This window comes from Bos javanicus, chromosome 11 (genome assembly GCF_032452875.1).
Source record: "Bos javanicus breed banteng chromosome 11, ARS-OSU_banteng_1.0, whole genome shotgun sequence".
Classification (NCBI taxonomy): domain Eukaryota; kingdom Metazoa; phylum Chordata; class Mammalia; order Artiodactyla; family Bovidae; genus Bos; species Bos javanicus.
In genome coordinates this window covers 11,546,715-11,568,344 of record NC_083878.1, presented here as the reverse complement: position 1 = coordinate 11,568,344, position 21,630 = coordinate 11,546,715, and the positions used below count along the sequence as shown (strand labels likewise).

General features: G+C 48.1%; 1 protein-coding gene across 4 annotated transcripts in view; it reads right to left on the bottom strand.

Annotated features, from left to right (window-relative positions):
- The window catches only part of SFXN5 (sideroflexin 5), a 128,054-nt gene that overhangs the window by 82,209 nt on the left and 24,215 nt on the right, over positions 1-21,630 (bottom strand). For 3 of the 4 annotated variants that reach the window (XM_061431929.1, XM_061431932.1, XM_061431930.1), the window contains exons 4-6: positions 5,398-5,424; positions 4,821-4,875; positions 2,422-2,447 (exon numbers count right to left, since the gene is read on the bottom strand). In XM_061431929.1, coding sequence (XP_061287913.1) covers positions 2,422-2,447; positions 4,821-4,875; positions 5,398-5,424 — 108 coding nt within the window. The remainder of the gene's footprint in view (positions 1-2,421; positions 2,448-4,820; positions 4,876-5,397; positions 5,425-21,630) is intronic. The other variant, XM_061431931.1, reaches the window with a different exon arrangement.

The following is a 21,630-nucleotide window of genomic DNA, read 5'->3' as shown; positions in this document are numbered from 1 at the left end:
GCTCCTCTGTCCATGGGATTTTCCAGGCAAGAGTACTGGAGGGGGGTGCCATTGCCTTCTCCGATATAGTATGCTACCTTTTATAAAATAGAAAGGAAAATATATTTGCATTTGCTTATTTTTACAAAAAAAATAGAAGCATAAAGTTATTTACTTAGAGAGGATAAGTGGGAAGGACCTCCCATGAAGGGTTAGAGAGGGAAATGGAATTGTATTATGCCTTTTTAATATAGCTAGGTGGTAAAGAGCCTGCCTCCTAATGCAGGAGACATAAGAGACATAGGTTGAATCCCTGGATAGGGAAGATCTGCTAGGGATGGAAATGACAACCCACTCCACTATTCTTGCCTAGAGAATCCCATGGACCAAGGAGCTGGTGGGTCACAAAAAGCTGGACATGACTGAAACGACTTAGCACACAGCATGCAATATAGCTTTGACTTTTGAATTATGTTGATATTTTATATAGTTTCAAAAATACAATAAGAATGGGGAAACATCTGAAATTCAGTGGCAACAGAAACAAATAAACTTAACTGTATCTCAAATAAATAACATATACACACAGAAGAAAATAATTCAAGTAACTTTTGAACACAGTCCTCTAACTATATGCTCTATAGGTAGGATCTATTCTATGGACAAAAAAAGCTTCAAAGAAATCTTGAGGTTTATTTAATACATTTTGTTGGATTAATATATGTTTGAGTGGCATTAATGCAGAAATTCTGAAGTTCTTTTATTTGTATATACAAGATTTTGTAACTGAATAAATACAGTGTTGTATTCTCATTCAGGGAGAAGAAAGATTGTAGATATGGAATGGAAGGAGAGGATTAACTCTGAGATGTTGGAATTAGAATATTGGAATTAGACATAATAGTCTGAAGTCATGATTTTTAAAAAGTTGCATGTCCTAGATCTGTCTGCTAAGAGGGCCTAGAAACAGTGACACTCCAGGGACAATGAGCGCAAGCACACCTAGCTGGCTAGATTTTGGTTTCTAAATACCACTCCCCTCTGAAGGGAATCAGGCTCTTTGGAGAAATGGATGAGCCCAGGTCCAGAGCAGAGAAACTACACGATAAGTTTGGAGTATCCATACACTCTGCCAGCAAGTACTGAAGTACATATTCAAAGAATGAAAATGTGTCATGTCAAATGGACAGAAAAATTGCCTTAAGGCTCTCTACTGGTCAAAGTTGGCACAATTTTTATAAAAAATTGAATAATGACCAAAGTAAATTATTATCCATGGAACACAAAAATATATACATACTGATAATTTTAAAAAACAAGAAAGTGGGAGGTAGAAGGGAAGACTCTTATTTATAGGAGGCTATAAATTAATAAATATAGAATGATATTTATGAAATAAATAGGAAATTTTAGACTAGGTAAATATCCTGTTCCCAGTCGTTTTTCACTTAGTGGTTTTAACATCTGTTGGGCATCTTGGCCATCAGTTTAGGCTAATATGAAAAAAGTTACTATAAACATTTATGTACAGATTTTGTACGGACATGTGTATTCACGTCTCTTAAAGTAAATACCTAAATGTAGGATTGCTGACTCACATTGTAAGCATATGCTTAATTTTATAAGAAACTGCGGTATCATTTTACACATACACCTGCCCTGAACCCAGCCCCGATTCTAGGATCACATCTCACACTTAGTTGTTATCTCTTTGGCCTCTTAGGTAAAATGTAAGAGAAATGAGGATGTGTGGTGAACATTATACAGCAACGAACTAGAACAAGTTAATACTACATATAACGATAAGGCTCATATACAGCTGAATGAGGGAAGCCAAGCCCCCCAAAAAAGTAAATTTATATAAGTGACTCCATTTATATAAAGTTTGATAACAGGCAAAATGAGAATACAATGAAGGAAATCAGAAAAGTGGTTCCCTGTGAGGATAGTGGCTGAGAGGGGTTCATGAGAGCTTTCTGAGATGCTGATAATGCTGTTTATCTAAGTGATGTCTACTTTGTTGAGCTCACTTTGTGAAAATTTATCAAGCTGTACATTTATGACAAATGCAACCTTTCTGTATATTCGTTTTACTGCAATATAAAAAAAAATTGAATAAACTTAATCTCGATTTCAAAACTGGACAAAAATAATGCTGAGTTCTTCAGCTTTCAGAAGGCATCCTTACTTTCTGATTTCCCAAGCTCTGTAGAAAAACTTTCCTGTAATCAAACCAGCAAGTCCTAACTACTGACAATCTATGGGAAGAGGTTTGATAACACACATCAAGAGAATTAAAAAGAAATACATGCTTTCTACAATAATTCCCCTCCAGGAATTTATCCTAAATCAGTAACTCACTCAAATATTTATGAATGGTGATGTAAAGCTATACATTAAAAAATACTTTAGAAAAGAAAACCCTTTGAAGGTAATACTTACAATTGGCGTCCCAAAAGGAATGTAACCTGTGAGAGGGCAGAGAAGAGTCAAGCTGTATAATCCTCGGCCCCACCTGCCTTTCAACCGAGATGGCACAGAGACTTCTGACCTTGATCTTAGCAGTCGCCCCAAGGAAAGGGCTTGGTCAGTTAACCAGGAGGCATCTCCAGCCCCCAGACCTTCTCCCAGCTCAGCCCTCCCCAGGACAGAGGGCTCCCCGGTGTCCCCCAACCTCTTTGTCTCTGTTCCCCTCAGTTATTCTGCTCCAAAACCAGGGCCCCCACTCCTGAAGGGGGCCACCCACGGCTGGGGCCCTGGCACTCTGCACTTGGTAGTCCTCCCATGACTTCTTCCATGAGGCCTCACACCCCTGCCCACACTCCCCACAGTGTCTCTGAAGGCCCTGAAATGTCCTCCACCTTCCCTCATCTTGTCTTTCTAAAACATACCCTTACTTTCTTGCCATTATGACCATTACTGGAGCCTTCGTGCCAGAGCTCTCTGAATCTCCAGGGCCCTGGCTGGACATCGACAGATCAGGAAAGGGCTTGCGTGTGGTGCTGCTGGGCCCTGGCCCCCATCTCATGGCTGCTCACAGCCCTGGACTATGACACGGCTCCCTCCTTTACCCACACTGCTGTAGGTGGGCATCCTCCTGTCCCAGCCTCTAGCTTCCAGCAGCCAGTCAGCTGGTGGCTGAGCAGCAGGGAAGCACACTTGCATGGGTCACTTCTAGAGCAAACATTGGTCTCCTGCGTATGCATACAAGGAGACCACTCTCCTACCCGCAGCACTGGGGAGAGGCCCAAAGACTGAGCAGAGAATTGCAGGATACAGTTGTCTCAGGTGGAGAGCCTGCTATGGCCCCGTGCAGGTACTGGGGAGCACCCATAGCCATGGCTACAAGAACCTTCGCTGCCTTGGAGTTTCTCATGGCCGAGCCAGGGTCACGGGCACTAACTGCCCTGGTTTACACAGTGACATCACATGGCTGGCTATATTCTCCCACCCTCATGAGGTCAGGCTCTCTGAGGGTGGGGACACTGACTCACCTCCTGTACTGAGAACATCCCCTGGTGGGGCTTCCCAAGGCAGCAGTCAGCAGCCCCCCAATCCACCCTGCAAGTCAGGGGTGGGGGATCCACTCAATCACCCTGGGAAATGGTGTGGAGGAGGTGTCAGCACACTGGTGTGAGACTGGCCTCTGTTTTGTGACTCTGGACAAGGACCCTAGCCTCGCAGAACTGGAGGCAGGGTAACCACGCCAGGCCCAGCCAGTGTACAGGCAAGGGCTTTCTAGGCCACTAAGCTGTACATAAGCTGTGTGTAGCTCAGTTGGTAAAGAATCTGCCTGCAATGCAGGAGGCCCTGCTTCAATTCCTGGGTCGGGAAGATGCCCTGGGAAGGGATAGGCTACTCACTCCAGTATTCTGGCCTGGAGAATTCCACGGACTGTATAGTCCATGGGGTCGCAAAGAGTTGGACAGGACTGAGAACGTTCACTTTCAAGCTGTACATAGAGCTGTCCCTCTAGTGGCCACAGGGTGGGGACTTCCTGGGGGCAGGGATCTTAGACACATTCTCCCACTGCCCCTCTGCCCTCTGGTCTCCATGCAATGGGAATCTGCCTCCCTGTGTGTGCAGTGGTGCAAACTCAGCATGTACATGCAGCTGCTGCTGTTGCTAAGTCACTTCAGTCGTGTCCGACTCTGTGCGACCCCATAGACGGCAGCCCACCAGGCTCCCCGTCCCTGGGATTCTCCAGGCAAGAATACTGGAGTGGGTTGCCATTTCCTTCTCCAATGCATGAAAGTGAAAAGTGAAAGTGAAGTCACTCAGTCATGTCCAACTCTTCGAGACCCCATGGACTGCAGCCCACCAGGCTCCTCCATCCATGGGATTTTTCAGGCAAGAATACTGGAGTGGGGTGCCATTGCCTTCTCCGGTGTACATGCAGAGGGCAGGTTAAAGGTAGGATCAGAGACAAGGGAGTTAGACTGGGGATTCACTGCATGAAAGGGCTGAGCAGGGAGAGGGGCTTGGAAGGAAGGCACTCTGCATGCACAGGTAAGAGAGGAGTGACTCGCGGAAGGCAGGGCTGTCCTAACAAAAGTCACCCTGAAGCTGCCACTAAGTGAGCGGGGTATCAGCCTGGAGTGGGGGCCCCAGATTTACCTGTGGATGCCTCGACTCCATCCCAACCGCTCAGGCAGAAAAGACAGACAGACACATTTCAAAAGCTCCATAGGCTGGCCAGTCTTGTGCAGTTGAGCCAAAATGACCATGCAGGTGCAAGTGTGGCCATGTGTGCAACAGGATGTAACATCCGGATGCCCTTGGAGCTGTGACCCTCAACAGTGGCCCAAATTGAGAAGAACCAGAGGGTCCCGAGGGCTTACCTGACATTCTAAAAGGCATGAAGATCTTCTCATTGGTGTCCGGGTGTAGAATAGCCTGGCAAGAGCAGGGAACAGGGCACAGGGTGACAACTGGGGAGGGGGAAGGGACGTGGGAGAAGAGAGGGGGAGGAGGTGAGGGACCCCCCCCAGGGGAGACTCCAGTGGCCTGTAGCTGTAGCCCATCTTGCCTTGTGGCTGGTCAGTCCTCCCTACCATTTGGGGCAAGTAAAAACCAAACACGGGCCACAGGCAGAGCTTCCCCTCCTGACAAATGCTCAAACCGAAGGCAGGCACGGCAGACCCTCTGTCCCCCATGCCATGCACACAAGAAACACAACCAGGATTCATGAAGAGAACCCACAGGGAAGGAGCTCAGGGGGCCCAGGGAAAGGCAGGCTGACCTGAGTGCTAGTCTTCAGAGATTTAGGCCTGGGTGCAGAGCAAGAAGGAAGCGGGTGGGGTGGAGTAGAGCAGGGTGAGGTGGGGTGGACTGGGGTGGGGTGGGGTGGGGGCGGGGCAGGGCAGGGTTTCAGAGGTCAGCAGAAGGGAACAGGAAAGGAATCCAAAATGGAATTACCTGCTTGATTTTCTGTGCGCTCCAGAGCTGGAAAGGAGGAAGGGAGAAAAAGAAAGGGAAAGAAAAGAAGGAACAAAGATTAAAAGCACATATTAGTTTAAGGTCTCATAGCCCCATTTTCTAACCAGGGGCTCCATCTCAAAGGGCTTTAGAGGCTCAGGCTGTTTAGAGGTAACTACCTGCCCCTGGTTGCCCCAGCTTCCCTGGACTGGGGCAGGTGGCATCACCAGGAAGGAAGGCCAGGGATCCCAGAAGAGCAGAGCTGGGGGGACTCATCCAGACTATTTAAACCAAGGGATCTCAACTCTGACTGTGCTGTAAAACTACTTGAAGAATTCTTCCAACATGTTCCTAACACTCCCTAGTTCATTTTACGGTACAGATAGGTAAGAAGCCCTGATTTAAATGAAGATACTTTTCATTTAAGTACCTGCATTTCATTTCATTAGGTAGATACTTCAGCTGTCTCCCAGAATCACAAGAGACCGCACAGCATAATTTTTCAGAGCTAGACAGACTGCCTGGATCCCTGGATTTGCCACTTCTACCTCTGAGCCTCAACTTCCTCATCTGTAAAATGGGGATAATAGCTGGGCTCTAACATTGTTGAAGAGGCATATGAAAAGTGCCCAGAGCAGTGCTGGACACACAGTAGGTGCTTTACAAGTGCTAAATCTTATAGATATTATTATTCTTATTTTTGTTATCGTTATAAGAAGGTTGTGCACTTTCACATGAATGAGAAGGTTGTATCTTCCAGCACAGTGTGGGGACAGGCTACAGGAACAGAACAATTTGTCAATTTCTTCAAATAATAAAAAATACTGTACTTCATTGACTCTGCTGCTGCTGCTTCTAAGTCGCTTCAGTCGTGTCCGACTCTGTTCAACCCTACAGACAGCAGCCCACCAGGCTCCCGCGTCCCTGGGATTCTCCAGGCAAGAACACTGGAATGGGTTGCCATTTCCTCCTCCAATGCATGAAAGTGAAAGGTGAAAGTGAAGTCGCTCAGTTATGTTCAACTCATAGCGACCCCATGGACTGCAGCCCACCAGGCTCCTCCGTCCATGGGATTTTCCAGGCAAGAGTACTGAATGGGGTGCCATTGCCTTCTCCTCATTGACTCTAAGACATCATTTATCCTAAGATATACTAATTGTGCCACTAAGAAAGAAAATTATGGCATAATACCATGATGTCCATCAGTTAAAAGATTCACCCCATTTAAGAGATGATAATATGTGATAAAATAACCTTTTGGAATCAAGAAAATATGGCAAGTAAAAATGTACACTGTAGGCAAATGAAAGGCCAGTGCATCTTTAGTGGATCAAGAAGGGTACGAGGTAAGAGGGGCGACCAGGTAAGCACTGATGTTTAAAGTTTTATAATGGAATAGCTATGCTTCATTTATATGGCAATGTCATTTGGGATATAAATTAAGCTGCAGAATGCTACTAGGTAGCAATAATAGAGTTATAAAATTGACATACAGATTGTCTGCTACTTACAATGAGGTTGTGTCCCAATAAACCCATTATAAGTTGAAATTATCACTGTCAAAACTGCATTTAATATTAATACATCAAACCTACCGAACATCATAGCTTAGCCTGGCCCATCTTAAAAGGGCACAGAACACTTACATTAGCTTACAGTTGAGCAAAATTATCTAACACAGAGGCTATTTTATAATATAGTACTGAATATCTCATGTAATTCATTGCATACTGTACTGAAAGTGAAAAATATACTGGTTGTGTGGGTACAGAATGGTTCTAAGTATATTGGTGGTTCCCTCCTTGATCTCGTGGCTGACTGGGAACTGCGGCTCACTGTCTATCCAGCATCACGAGAGGGTATCAGACCATGCATTGCTAGCTAGGAAAAGATCAATATTCACAATTCAAAGTACAGTTTCTCTGGATGCATATCATTTTCATACCATCATCAAGTCTGTAAACTGTAAGCTGAGCCATCGTAAGTCAAGGACCATCTGTATTAAAGTTTATGCTTTTACCAACAGTCGAGTCCTTAAGTCTAATTCACAGTCTAATCACTCTGATTTTAGATACATTTCAAACATATTTGATTGTCTGCTATTCCATATCCAGAAAGATTAGAGGCAGTAGATTTTTTAAAAAATTATAATTGAGGAACAGAGGGGACTAAAGAAAGAAAAACCAAATGTAGAATCACTGTTAGCCAAAGACAGTATGTGAGAGCATAACAGTCGAGAAGTAAAAAAATGATAATAGGTTGATCTTTCATTGCTCAAAGAGTGCCTTGCTGAAGTGCAACCCACCAAGTCCCAGTGCCGAACCAGGTGTGACCCCAGGCCCTGGGCACAAATTCCTGACACCCAAGGCTCTCCACCCCAAGTCAGAATCCCCTACATCCGTGTCCCCTCACCCTGTGGGGTCATGGCCCAGATCCTTGGAGCAGGGTCCTGCCTTTGAGTGCCGGCCACAGCATCTCCCAGAACCATGCACACACAGCAAACCTAAGACTTGTTTGTTTGTTTGTTTGTTTATAGGAGGCGGCCGTCACCTGGCTCGCACTCCCGGAAGACTCGCGGCCCCGCGGATCGTCGGTCTCAGGGATCCCAGCGCCCGGCGGAGCGCGAGGCCGCTTGGGACCACTCAGCGAGGTGGCACCGCCCCTCCGCGCGACCAGCTGTTTGTTTTTTTTAAACTAAGATGTCTTCATACAATTCTTATAAATAAAGAAAAAGATCCCCCGCCTGATGAACAGTCTGGGCTGAAAACACTGATCTAAGACATTAAAGGACAGTGTAAACAGCAGGCACTAGAACCAGCAGTCTACATTCCTGTGCCTACTGAATGTGTGACCCAGGGCAAATTGCTTTGCCTCCATGCCTCAGTTTTTCCATCAAACCATAGGTTGTTGTAAGGACGATGCTTGATGCTCCCAGCAGCAGGCATTTCCCTTTGGGTAGACAGCTAAATCTATGCTTTCCAGCCTCCCCACGGTCAGGTGGGCTCACACGACCAGGTGCCAGCTGATGGGCTGTAGGTAGAAATGGAGTTCGCCATTTCCAGGCTTGGCCCCAAAGCCTCCCACAGAGGAGCCATTGGAGGACAGTGGGGCCCAAGAAGACAGGAAAGCTATAAGGTGAAAGGAGCCTGGCTCCTGGACATCCGCATGTGCTGAGTCCCTGTGTGGCACTGGACTCTGACATGAGTGAGAAACAGACCTCACTGTCTAAGGCCCCTAAATCCAGGGGGTTTTGTTACAGCACTTGGCTTACACTGATATACTTGGCCCATAGATCATGCTCCATAAATGTCTAACATAAAGGGGAAGTCAGTCAAATGAGCAGTATTTTTCAAAGAACTTAATTATTTATCAATAAATTCATCTCTGTTGTTTCATTCCTACAACATGAGTAGACTACATCACACAAAGCAACTCATCTGAGAGACTAAATGACTCTGCTGTGGTTCCAGAGGCCTGGTGGCAGGACGAAGATGGAGGCCTCCTGGCCTCCAGACTCGTGTGCCCCCTGTTCTCTGGAGCAGACTGACGTCTGGCCTGGCCAGGGTGACAGCCAGACCTGAGGCATGAGAAGAGGAAGAGGACCTCGGCTGACTTCACCTGAGGTCCCAGAACCTCCCTTTGCTGCTGGGCAGCAGATGCACTTCCCCAGCACCTGTTCCTTCTCCCCCTCCCCGGGAAGACTAGCCAAGGAACACTTGCTACCCACGGCTGCATCTGAGTCCCTCAAGTTCAAGGGCTGCCTCCTCTACCCCCACCCAGCAATGGGAGACTCAGGCAGGTGCTGGCTTAGCAGCAAAGGCAGAAGTTCAGCAGGAATGTCAGCAGGTAAGGCCAGGAGGCCCGAGCTCACAGACATGTTCCCTCCCCACAATGACACCCACACACACGGTGTGGGCAGGCTAGTGCCACAGATAAGAGGCAATGGACCTGTTATCTATTTGAATCTCACAATCAGAAAACTGTTTCCATAAGACAGATGAGAAAAGCGAAGCTCAGCCACACCCAAGTTCTCACAGGTGGAGCCAGAACTTCAGGTTATGATCTGTGACTTAGATTCCTTCATTCATCTTCATGCATTCATTCACATTTAGTGAACAAGTGCTATGTGTCAAGCATCTTTCTGAGGGCATTGTACATATTAACTTATTAATCTTCTCAACAACCCTATGCGGCAGGGAGTAGTGTATCTCCCATTTTACAGATGTGGAAACTGAGGCACTGAGAGGTTCAGTGGTTTGCCCAAAGTCCCACAGTAGCACTGGGATTTGAACCCAGGCCGTCTGGTTCCATAATCCCACCCAAATCCCTATGCACGCATCTCTAAATGCTGGCACACCAGTTCACACTGTTCTGTCCCTTAAGGCATCTAGTATAATCTGGAGATCTTTCCACATCAGAGCATGGAGAGCAGTCTTATTCTTCCTAACAGAAACACTGAATGAACATATAAACTTCACCCTATTCAGTTCAGTTCAGTTCAGTTGCTCAATCGTGTTCGACTCTTTGCAACCCCATGGACTGCAGCATGCCAGGCCTCCCTGTCCATCACCAACTCCCAGAGCTTGCTGAAACTCATGTCCATTGAGTCAATGACACCATCAAACCATCTCATCCTCTGTCGTTCCTTTCTCCTCCTGCCTTCAATCTTTCCCAGCATCAGGGTCTTTTCCAATGAGTCAGTTCTTTGCATCAGGTGGCCAAAGTATCGGAGCTTCAACTTCAGCATCAGTCCTTCCAATGAATATTCAGGACTGATTTCCTTTAGGATTGACTGGTTTGATCTCCTTGCAGTCCAAAGGACTTTCCAGAGTCTTCTCCAACATCACAGTTCAAAAACATTAATTCTTCTGTGCTTAGCTTTCTTTATGGTCCAACTCTTACATCCATACATGACTACTGGAAAAACCATAGTTTGACGATATGGACTTTTGTCAGCAAAGTAATGTCTCTGCTTTTTAATATGCTGTCTAGGTTGGTCATAGCTTTTCTTTCAATGAGCAAGCATCTTATAATTTCATGGCTGCAGTCATCATCTGCAGTGATTTTGGAGCCCAAGAAAATAAAGTCTGTCACTGTTTCCATTGTTGCCCATCTATTTGCCATGAAATTACGGGAGCAGATGCCATGATCTTTGTTTTTGAATGTTGAGTTTTAAGCCAGCTTTTTCACTCTCCTTTTTCACTTTCATCAAAGGCTCTTCAGTTCCTCTTCACTTTCTGCCATAAGGTTGGTGTCATCTGCATATCTGAGGTTATTGATATTTCTCCCAGCAATCTTGATTACAGCTTGTGCTTCATCCAGCTCAACATTTCGCATGATGTACTCTGCACATAAGTTAAATAAGCAGGGTGACAATATACAGCCTTGATGTACTCCTTTCCCAATTTTGAACTAGTCTGTCGTTCCATGTCTGCTTCTAGCTGTTGCTTCTTGACCTGCATACTGGACTTTTAAGCTATTTCCAATCTTTCATTGTGGTAAAATATAAATAATAAAATGTACCATTTAACCATTTTTAAGTGGAAGTTCAGTGGCATTAAGTACATTCACATTGTTGTACAGCCATCACCACCATCCATCTCCAGAATTTTTTCACCTTCCTCAACTGAATCTCTGTACCCAGGATGTACTAATTCCCAAATCCTCCTCCCCTCAGGTCCAGGGAACTACCATTCTACTCTCTTGTCTCTTTAAATTTAACCACTCTAGGTATTTCATATAAGTAGAATCATACAACATTTGTCCTTCTGTGACTGTCTCATCTTGTGCTATTATGACCCTACTCCAGTGAATGTCCCTGGAGTTACCACCATTATATCAATAATATTTAAAGGAAAAGGATGAATGCATGCAGATATCTCTGGCAGGATACAGAAGAAACTGGTCCTTACTCTAGGGAGAAGTGGGGAATTGGCAGACAGGGAAAGGGAAACATTGTATGCTCTATTTTCTTTTGATGCCTTCAGCATTCAGTAGATTCTTCATGTGTTGGTGGTTTACTCACTAAGTTGTATTCAACTCTTGTGACCCCATGAACTCTTGCGACCCCATGAACTCTTGCGACCCCACGAACTGCAGCCTGCCAGGCTCCTCTCTCTGTCCATGGGATTCTCTGGGCAAGAATACTGGTGTGGGTTGCCATTTCCTCCTCCAGGGGATCTTGCCAACCCTGGGATCAAATTTAGGTCTCCTGCATTGCAGGCAGATTCTTTACCAATTGAGCTACCAGGGAAGCCCTTGTTCATGTGTTACCTACCCAAAAATAATTCTTAAAAATTTAAGAGTAACCATTAGAAAAATAGAAGTAACATGCACAACTTTTCAGCTCTTTATAGTCCTCTATGGCATAGACTGTTAATGATCCAACAAAACCTATGTCCTTTTCTGCCATAGTAATAGAAAGGTAGAGGGCAGGTGGCTGACCTGCTGCACTACATTTCCCAGCCTCCTTTGCAGGGCAGGTGGTTGGCCTGCTGTACTACATTTCCCAGCCTCCTTTGCAATTAGGCTTATCCTTGTGACTGAGTCCCTTAGTGGCATCTGAGAGGAGGTGAGATGTGCTTTTCCTTAGCTAGCTCCTCCCAACTTATACTTTCTATCACCTGCCTGTGAGCCAGAACAACAATGTGGCTGCAGCCCAGCGTGGGCCAGGCAGAGGGAAGAACCCAAGGAGATGGTGGAGAAACATGATGGAAGGAGCCTGGGTTCCTGATTGACCCTGTGGAGCAGAGCCACCTGCCCACCTGGAACTTGAACTATGACATGGGCAAGAGATAAACATCTATCTTATTTGAGCTGGTGTGTTTTGAGGTCATTTCATTACAGCAGTTAGTATAACCTTAACCAAAGTAACCCATCTGGGGTTTGGGGAAAGTGCTTCCCATGCTGTCAGGGAAGCCTCTCCACAGGAGAGAGGAAGGGATGAACACCGAGTCATGTTGAGGTTCTTCTCATGGCATCTGGAAGTGCTCCCACCTCAGGAGGTTTTGGGGTGAGAAGGGAGGGACAGCTCCATCTTAAATTAACTTCCTAGTCATGACCCGACCTCATTTGGGCTCATCCCATCTCCAGGCTGCACCAACAACAGTCAGGGTCACAGATCTGGGGCCTGGCTCAGCCACTAACTTGCCTGGTCTTCCTGTGCAAGTCACCTCACTCCCTAGAATTACATTGTTTTGTTTTTTTAATTAATGAGACAGGAGATGGAAGCCAGTCTCTCCAAGGTCCCTTCCCATCTAATGATGTCAATTCTGGCTTTCAGAGAGCCCAGGACAAGGACTCGGGCCTGATTTTTTTGAGTCTGGGTTTTTCCCTGCGACATGCTGGGCCCATGAGTTGAATGCTGGATACAGAAATGGCAGCAGATATCACCCACAAGCCAAGAGCTGGTTGATAATTTGAAGTTTAATGAGCCAACCCTGCAAACAGGTTACAAGCAAGGAAACCCTGGAATGTAAAGCACTTGATGGAGGCCAAGGAGACATGGTGGGCAGTCCATCCACACTGAGAATCTAGAACAGGGAGCCCCCTGCGTCTTCTTGTCGATCCACTGCAGCAGCTCCATTTTAAGCTACAATTCCTCAGTGTGACCTGGTCTCCTTTGGGCTCAGTCATCTCCCTCTGTGTTTCTGGCTGAACATTAAAATGCATAGCCCCAATCCCTTGGAATTTACTGGTGCAGCAACAACCAGTGTGGATGTGAGACTTTCGACCTTTCTTGATTTCTCAGCTTGCAGAATGAGGACACAGAGGACGTGGGGAAACAGCCTGGGAGAAAGGTTGCTGGAACAATGCAGACGTTTGCTGATTTCAGAAATGGCTTAAGTCTCAGCTGAGTTGCCATTTGAACTTATCAGAAACCCAGTGCGGAGGCCAAGCGAGGGGCAGAGGGTGGGCCCCAAACAAACTTCAGGAGGGAAGCCCCTCCTTCTCAGGGCAGAGACCTCCTATGCTCAGACCTCAGATGGAGGAGTCACTGCCCAGGCCTTGTCCCCAGTCTGATTCCTTCCGCTTCCCCTCTCCTCTTTCCAAGCTGCTTCTCCAAACCTCTGAAGCAGCAACAACAGAGCCTATTTATAACAACCTCTAAAAGGTAATTAAACAGAGCCTGAAAGGGATCCTTCTATAAGGCAGAGGATGCCTTCATGACACAATAAGAAATCTTCTTAATTCATCATTTGGGCCAATCCTATTACTTCTCACCATTAACTTTGTTGCCATGGTTACTCCCAGGTAATATGTACAAATGCAAATCTACGTGGGGCAAAAAATGGGCCAATTCTACAGATGAAAGGAGACAAATATCCCCCCTCAATCTGCTACACAACACACATGAGCAGTCACGACTTCCATGTACACACAGTTTCTCTCTATTAAGAGGCTGGAGCCTCTAGTCAAACCCTCTTTTGTGAATTGGAATTACAGATCTCCCACTTGCTAGCCATGTGACTTGGGGCAATTTACTTGGAGATGCGGGTTCAAGCCCTGGGTCAGGAAGATCCCCTGGAGAAGGAAATGGCAACCCACTCCAGTATTCTTGCCTGGGAAATCCCATAAACAGAGGAGCCTGGCAAGCTACAGTCCATGCAGTCACAAGAGTTGGACACAACTTAGGGACTAAACAACAACAACTTAATTTTTTGAGCCTCCATTTCCTCATTTGTAATATAGGAATATGAATACTTACTTTCATGCTTATTGTGATAATTAAAAACAATTCATTTATCCAACAAATATTTATTGAGCACATATTATGTGCTGGGCACCACTCTAGGCACTAAGAATATATCAAAAAAAAAAAAAAAAACGAAATCTCTGGTTTTGTGGAGCTTACACGATTGTGGAGACAAACAATAAACAAAAAAATAATAAAAAGTAAATTTGCTCATATGTGAGAAGGATAAGTGCTTCAAGAAACACGGGAAAGTAGAACAGAGTAAGGATAGGGAGAGTGTGCTGGCAGCAAGGATGGATTTTTAAAAATTTATTGTAGTGGGGTCCTCACGAAAGGAGGGGGTGAAGGATGGAGAACATTCAGGAACACGATGACATGACCAGGGTCACAGCTTCTGTCACAGTGGGGACAGAAAAGAAAAGGCTAGGCTGGAGCTGGGCTGGAAGAGGGGAGGGAGAGACACAGGCTGCATCCTCCACCCCCAGAAGCGCCTCTACTCCTTGGATCCCTTCGCTGGCATTTGGGGCTGGGTAATTCTTTGTCGTGGGGGCTGTCCTGTGTGCTGTAGGCTGGAGTTGGGCTCCCTAAAATTCCTTCTCTTGTCCTGCCTCTGGTTCTAGTGGCTCCTTCTTTTGCTCCCCCAACTTTTCTTTCCCTGGACAGATTCTCAAGTAGGGTGATGTTTAGTAAGGTGGTCAGGGTAGTTTTCATTGAGATGGCTTTAGAGAAAATACCTGAAGGAGGAAGTAAGCCATGCAGATACCTGGTAGGAGATTTTTCTGTCCAGCAGAACAGCCAGTGCAAAGGCCCTGAGGCAGAGTGGGCCTCCCAGCCTATCTGAGGGACAGGAGGAGGCCTGTGTGACTGACTTGGGCTGAATGAGGGAAAGAGCAGTAGGAAATAAGATCAGAGATGAATTGGGGCTTTGCAGTTTGTGCTGAGGACTGTGGCTTTTACTCTGAGTTTTTACTATAGAGTGGTCCTTAACAGGAGGGCAATTTTCCACCCAGGGGCCATTGGGAAATGTCTCGTTGTCATGAATTGGGAAGGAATGCCATTAGCACACAGTGGGTAGACCAGGGGTGTTGCTATACGTCCTACAGTGCACAGGGCAGCCCCCACGACAAAGAATTACCCAGCCCCAAATGCCAATCGTGCTGAGTCTGAGAAACCCTGGGGCAACAAACCCTGGAGCAGTTTCACAGGTCAGTCTGAGTGCTGTACTGGGAATGGGCAGAGGGAGCCCAGGTAGAACAGGAAGACCACCCAGGAGGCCACTGCAAGACCCAGCCTGGAGATGCTATACAGCACCCAGTACCACAAATGTAGTATCATACAAATGCTTCAGCTAATACTGATCACTTGCCTGTTTTGTGCTAATAATAAGGGTCAGCTTGTAGCTGCCCCAGAGGTGCTGGGTGCTGATCAGGATCCCAGAGGCCAGGGGTCAGGGCAAGTGGGGGGTGGGGGGCGGTGTCATTCAAGCCTCTGATAGACAATCCTGCTGATACCCAGAGAAGATTCAGGGTGCAAGTATTTTTAACTCTCTGGTATCTTCTCTGCTATTTTCAGCAAAACCCAAACACAGCTGACCCCATTTCTGCTCTGCCAGGGGAGGAGACCAGCAGGATCTCTCACATCTCAGCTGCCCTTTCGCCTTGGCAGGTTGCAGGCAGAACCCATCCTTCATGGGACCCCTGGGCAACCACTGTGCTGGGTGCTGAGCAGGCACCAAGGAAGGCGGGCTGGCTCCCAGCCTCTGGGGGTGTGGAATGATGGACCAGAACCGCCGCTCAGAAGCCGACAGTGGCTCCCTGCCCCCTCACTTCCGACCACCCCCGCCGCTCCCAAGCTGTTTTCCTTTCAGCACTTTTCCCTCCCCATATACCTGGTACAGGAGGATCCAACCACAGTTCCACTGTCCTGCTCCCCTCTTACTCCAGGACAACACAACCAGCATCTCTTCTGGGTTCCAGAAACTTTCACAATCTGGCCTGAAACTTCCCAACTTCCTCTCTCACCTTCTGTCCCTCTCTCATCATGCACTTTCTCTCCCTCTCTCTCCACTCTACTTCCCAGCCTTCGTCTGCAACTTGCAGGGACGACCCTCTCATGCCTTGGGTCTCTCTACATTCTACGTCCAACTGCTTGTGTCCTCCACGAAGCCTTTCCTCAGCACCTGTGTTCTCAGGAGTCTCTCACCACTGAATTCTTACTACCGCAGCCTAAATCCTGCCTCTAGCCACCCCCTTAAGTGTGCGCCTGCGTGGGAGCTGGCTGCATGAGGGCAGGAGCCTCCCAGTGCCCACCTACCACTGCACCTCTCATGTACCAGGTGCTCCACAGATGCCCACAGCCTGGCCTGACAGGGTTAACTGCACAGTGTGACTGGGGCTAAGAGACCTGCACACATGCCAAGCCCCTCTGATGGCACTTCTACCCCACCCACCCACTCTGCCTGTTAGCACACACATTCCACTCCAGAGTATTACCTTCCCTTCCAAATCTATCTTCAGACAGTGAGTGAAAAATGGGCATTAGATCTTCCAGGTCCAGTGTCCTTGTCCCACCACACATTAGTTATGTAACCTGAGATAAGTTTTGTAATCCCTCTGAGCCTCAGTTTTCTTGCCTGTAAAATGGGATCAATATAGGCATCAACCAAACAGGGCTTCTGTGAAGATTAATTGAGAGAATACATATAAAGTGCAAATATTTAGCATGGCTCCTGGCCTTTGGTGAGCTCACAGTGAGTGGTGACTCATTACCATGGGGGTCTTCCATATTGAACCCCACCCATCTCCATCCATACCAAACCATCCCAGCAAAGCCCCAGCCTACAAAAAGCACACAGCACAGCACTCAGAAACTTAGCTGCCTGGGCTTATGTTTTCGCTCTCATCTATGGCTTTGTTGTTTAACTGATAGCTGCAATCTTTATTAGGGTTCCTAGTACATCAAATATATACCTGTCAAGCCCAAAGAGTAATTTGTACTTATTTTTATTTTACTGTTAGGACTAACTTTTCACTGGTACAGCAACCTTTCAACAAGTTAACAGTCTCTGGAGGAGATATCAGCCACCCACTAACCCAGGTCATCAGGTGTGAATAAACTCTCAATCTGCTTGTAGCCCCCTGGTGGGATATTGTAACTGGAGGGCAGATTAGGTAACAAATTAGTGCATAAGATACCCAGTGGTGCCCAGACATTGCGTCAGGCCCATAGGCATCAGCACACAGCCACAGGCTTCTGAGTCACATGCCACCAAAATGACATCAGGGGAGGCACAGAGCCCAAAAGCACACAGGCTGTCCAGACCGAGGTCAAGAACCATCCCAGCCTCTTCAGACAGCACCGGCATGACCTTTGAGCAGGGCAAGCCTGAACCAGGGATGGGGACTTTGTGAATTTCTGATCCCTGAAGCTCCCCAGATCCTGAGCTGGTATGTCACTACCTGCTCTTGCTGTGGCCGTGGAGGCTGGTGGGGGCCAGGGCTCTGTAGACAAGGTCCAGGAGGTACTGGGAGAGCTGCAGCAGAGCCCAATCCTGATGTCTGGGGAGCCAGGAGGGCGTGGGGATGGGGGCTGAGCCGTGGACTCACACTGGCCTCCAGAGGGACGCCGCAGGCATCACCAACTGGAGCCAGAACAGGGAGGAGCGGCTAGTGCAGGTCCCCCCACCCTCCCCCAGCTAGTGCAGGTCCCCCCACCTTCCCCCAGCTAGTGCAGGACCCCCCACCTTCCCCCAGCTAGTGCAGGTCCCCCCACCTTCCCCCAGCTAGTGCAGGGTCCCCACCCTCCCCCAGCTAGTGCAGGTCCCTCCACCCTCCCCCAGCTAGTGCAGGTCCCCCCACCTTCCCCCAGCTAGTGCAGGACCCCCCACCTTCCCCCAGCTAGTGCAGGGTCCCCCACCCTCCCCCAGTGAGTGCAGGGTCCCCCCAACCTCCCCCAGCTAGTGCAGGACCCCCCATCTTCCCCCAACTAGTGCAGGGTCCCTCCACCCTCCCCCAGCTAGTGCAGGACCCCCCCAACCTCCCCCAGCTAGTGCAGGACCCCCCACCTTCCCCCAGCTAGTGCAGGACCCCCCACCTTCCCCCAGCTAGTGCAGGGTCCCCCCACCCTCCCCCAGTGAGTGCAGGGTCCCCCCAACCTCCCCCAGCTAGTGCAGGACCCCCATCTTCCCCCAACTAGTGCAGGGTCCCTCCACCCTCCCCCAGCTAGTGCAGGACCCCCCCAACCTCCCCCAGCTAGTGCAGGACCCCCCACCTTCCCCCAGCTAGTGCAGGGTCCCCCCAACCTCCCCCAGCTAGTGCAGGGTCCCCCCAACGTCCCCCAGCTAGTGCAGGACCCCCCACCTTCCCCCAGCTAGTGCAGGGTCCCCCCAACCTCCCCCAGCTAGTGCAGGGTCCCCCCAACCTCCCCCAGCTAGTGCAGGACCCCCCACCTTCCCCCAACTAGTGCAGGGTCCCCCCACCCTCCCCCAGCTAGTGCAGGACCCCCCCTTCCCCCAGCTAGTGCAGGGTCCCCCCACCATCCGGGCTTCCCAGCTGCCTGGAGGCACATGAGAGCTTTCGGGATAGAAAACAAAGCGGGCCCAGAAAACAGGACAGGCAGCTTTAAGCTTCTGAAGGGAACAAAGAGAGGAAACATGGCCTCATTTCCCAACTCTTGAAAACTGGAAAGAGTCCCAAGAGGAAAAGCCAGGCTGGAGGGGAGCTTGGGCTGAGAGCAGACACAGGGGCAGGAAAGGCCTGGAGGCTGGACTCCTCTGGTCTGTGAGGAGCTGCCAGGGTCCGAGGACCGGCCCCCCACCCTAGAGAGGGGTGTGTCAGGTCACACCAGCGGGCTCCTCGGTGCCACAGCCAGAGGGCAGCACTTCGCTCAGGAATAAGGACATCCGGCCCTGCCCTGTCTGCTGATGGCTGCTCCCAACCAACTCAGCAGGCAACACAGGCTCCTGAAGATAGACCTTGCATAGCCAGCACTGCAACATCATGCATCACTTCAGGGGCCCCGCACAAGGGCATCTGGCCAAGGATCTGCCTCTCTTGGCACCTCTGCCCCCTCTGCATGTGGCAGGCTGCTGTCCAGCACATTGGCCTGTCCCTTCCTCTAGGGGCCATCTTCCTCTAGGGGCCGTTCTCTCTGTGCTCAGGATGTTTTTCCTCTGCCCCTTCCCAGCGCCCCCTCCTCACTAATCCTTGGTCATCCCTCAGTCTTAGGTGAGAAATCTCTTCCAGACTCCCTGCTTCTGGTCAGGTGACTCCTCTGCTCTCCCACGGCATCATGTATTTTCACTGTCGTGGCCTGGATTCTGGGGCGTCCCGGGGGCAGGACCCTCCTCCAGCCTCTCCCCTGCTCTCCCCCAGCTCCTAGCACCAACACTGGCCTGGAGATGCTCCATAAATACATAGCAAAATAAACTGGATTGGGGAGGGCTGATGGCTTAGCCACCTGGCCCAGGGAACACCCAGCCAGGGACCAGCGGGTCGCGTGGACTTTGTGCCTAAAGGTGTGAAAAGGCAGGGCGGTGCCTCACAGTCACCAACAGAACAGAAGAGACTACAGCACAGGAAAACGTGTTTCTGGACAGAAAATAAGCAGAGTTTTAGGAACTGATCCAGCAGAGAGAAGGAAGCCATCCCTCAATGCCTGCAGAAGCCACACTTGAGAAGCCAGGCCATCACCCCCAGGATGCCAGCGAAGTTCAGGACTTGGAGGGCCCAGGCACCCCAGGAACAAAGGGCTAATCATAGGGCTAAACAGAGGGACTTGGTTGAAAATCTGAATTCAAAGCAGTAGGACCCCTCGGCCTTCTCCACACAGCAAGGGGGCTCTCACCACCCTCGTCTGTGTCCCCCAAACACTGGAAGGTTATCAACCTTCTGGAGAAACGGAATCCAAGTGACTCCAGACTTGGGAACACTAGCCCAGTGGAAAGAGGGAGCTGCTGCTGCTAAGTTGCTTCAGTCGTGTCCGACTCTGTGCGACCCCATAGACGACAGGCCACCAGGCTCCCCCATCCCTGGGATTCTCCAGGCAAGAACACTGGAGTGGGTTGCCATTTCCTTCTCCAATGCATGAAAGTGAAAAGTGAAAGGGAAGTTGCTCAGTCGTGTCCGACTCTTAGCGACCCCATGGACTACAGCCTACCAGGCTCCTCCATCCATGGGATTTTCCAGGCAAGAGTACTGGAGTGGGGTGCCATTGCCTTCTCCGGAAAGGGGGGAGCAGGTGAGGCTAAAAGCAGAGAAATCAATGAAAATCTGCAAAGTGAATATCGGGGCTTCAGCCTTGCTCCTCTAGTTGGCTTCCAGAATGCAGAGGTGAGAAGATACTGTATTTACAAAATAGGAAGAGGATCCTGCTGAAAGGAATAAAGAAAAGAAACAACCAAATAGCTCTCAGAAATTAAAATTTGTACTAGCTGAAGTTAAAAATCCGATAGACACGTTGAAAATAAACTGAAGGAAATTTCCTGTAAATCCAGACAGAAGGAAAAAGTGAAAGAATAAAAGAGAAGAAAAGGATAAGAAAATCTGAGTATCAATCTAAGATGTTGAATATTTGACTAATAGGAATTCCAGAATGAGAAGAAATTATCAAAGAAATAGTATAAGAAAAATTGCCAGAACTGAGAGACAGGAGTCTTCAGATTGAAAGAGGTCACCAGAAACCCAAAATAATGAATTTTAAAAGACATAGCATTGTGGAATTTCAGAAATAAACCATATACATAGAAAGGAGATCCTAAACATTCCCAAAGAGAGAAAACAGGTCACTTGCAAAGAATCAGGAATAAAACAGCACTGGATTTTTCAAAAGCTAGACTAGAAGCCAGAAGAGCAATGTCTTCAAAATTCTAAAGGAAAATGTTGTCAACCTAAAAATTGGAATTTTCTCCTCAGCCAAACTGTCAGTTAAAGCTGAGTACAGAATTACAATTACAAATTACATTTTTTTCAGATATAAAAGGACTCCAAATTTTCTTTCCACTTACCCTTTTTCAGGGAGCTACCAGAAGAGGTCTTCCACTGAAATGAAGGTGTACACCAAGAGGAGCTGAGGGAACTGTGCCCCAGAATTGAAAATTTCAGGGGAAAATATGGAAGTGAAAAGGGCTTCCCTTGTAGCTCAGCTGGTACATAATCTGCCTGCCGTGCAGGAGACCTGGGTTCAATTCCTGGGTTGGGAGATCCCCTGGAGAAGGAAATGGCAAGCACTCCAATATTCAGGCTCCTCTGGCCATGGGAAATCCCATGAGACTGGCTGGCTACAGTCCATGGGGTCACAGAGTTACATATAACTGAGCGAGTAAACCACCACCACCATTAAAAATATCAAAAAGCTGCTAGAAGATACAGTAAGAATTAGAGATGGTACAAAGAAAACTCTGTCAGGGAGAAAAATGAGGTAATTATTAAATCCAGATAAAACATAAAGTCAAAAAGGAGAGGAAACATAATCATATACAACAAAGTTGTAGTATTGCTCATATAATTGTCATAACGTGAATATTGAATATCCATAGACCC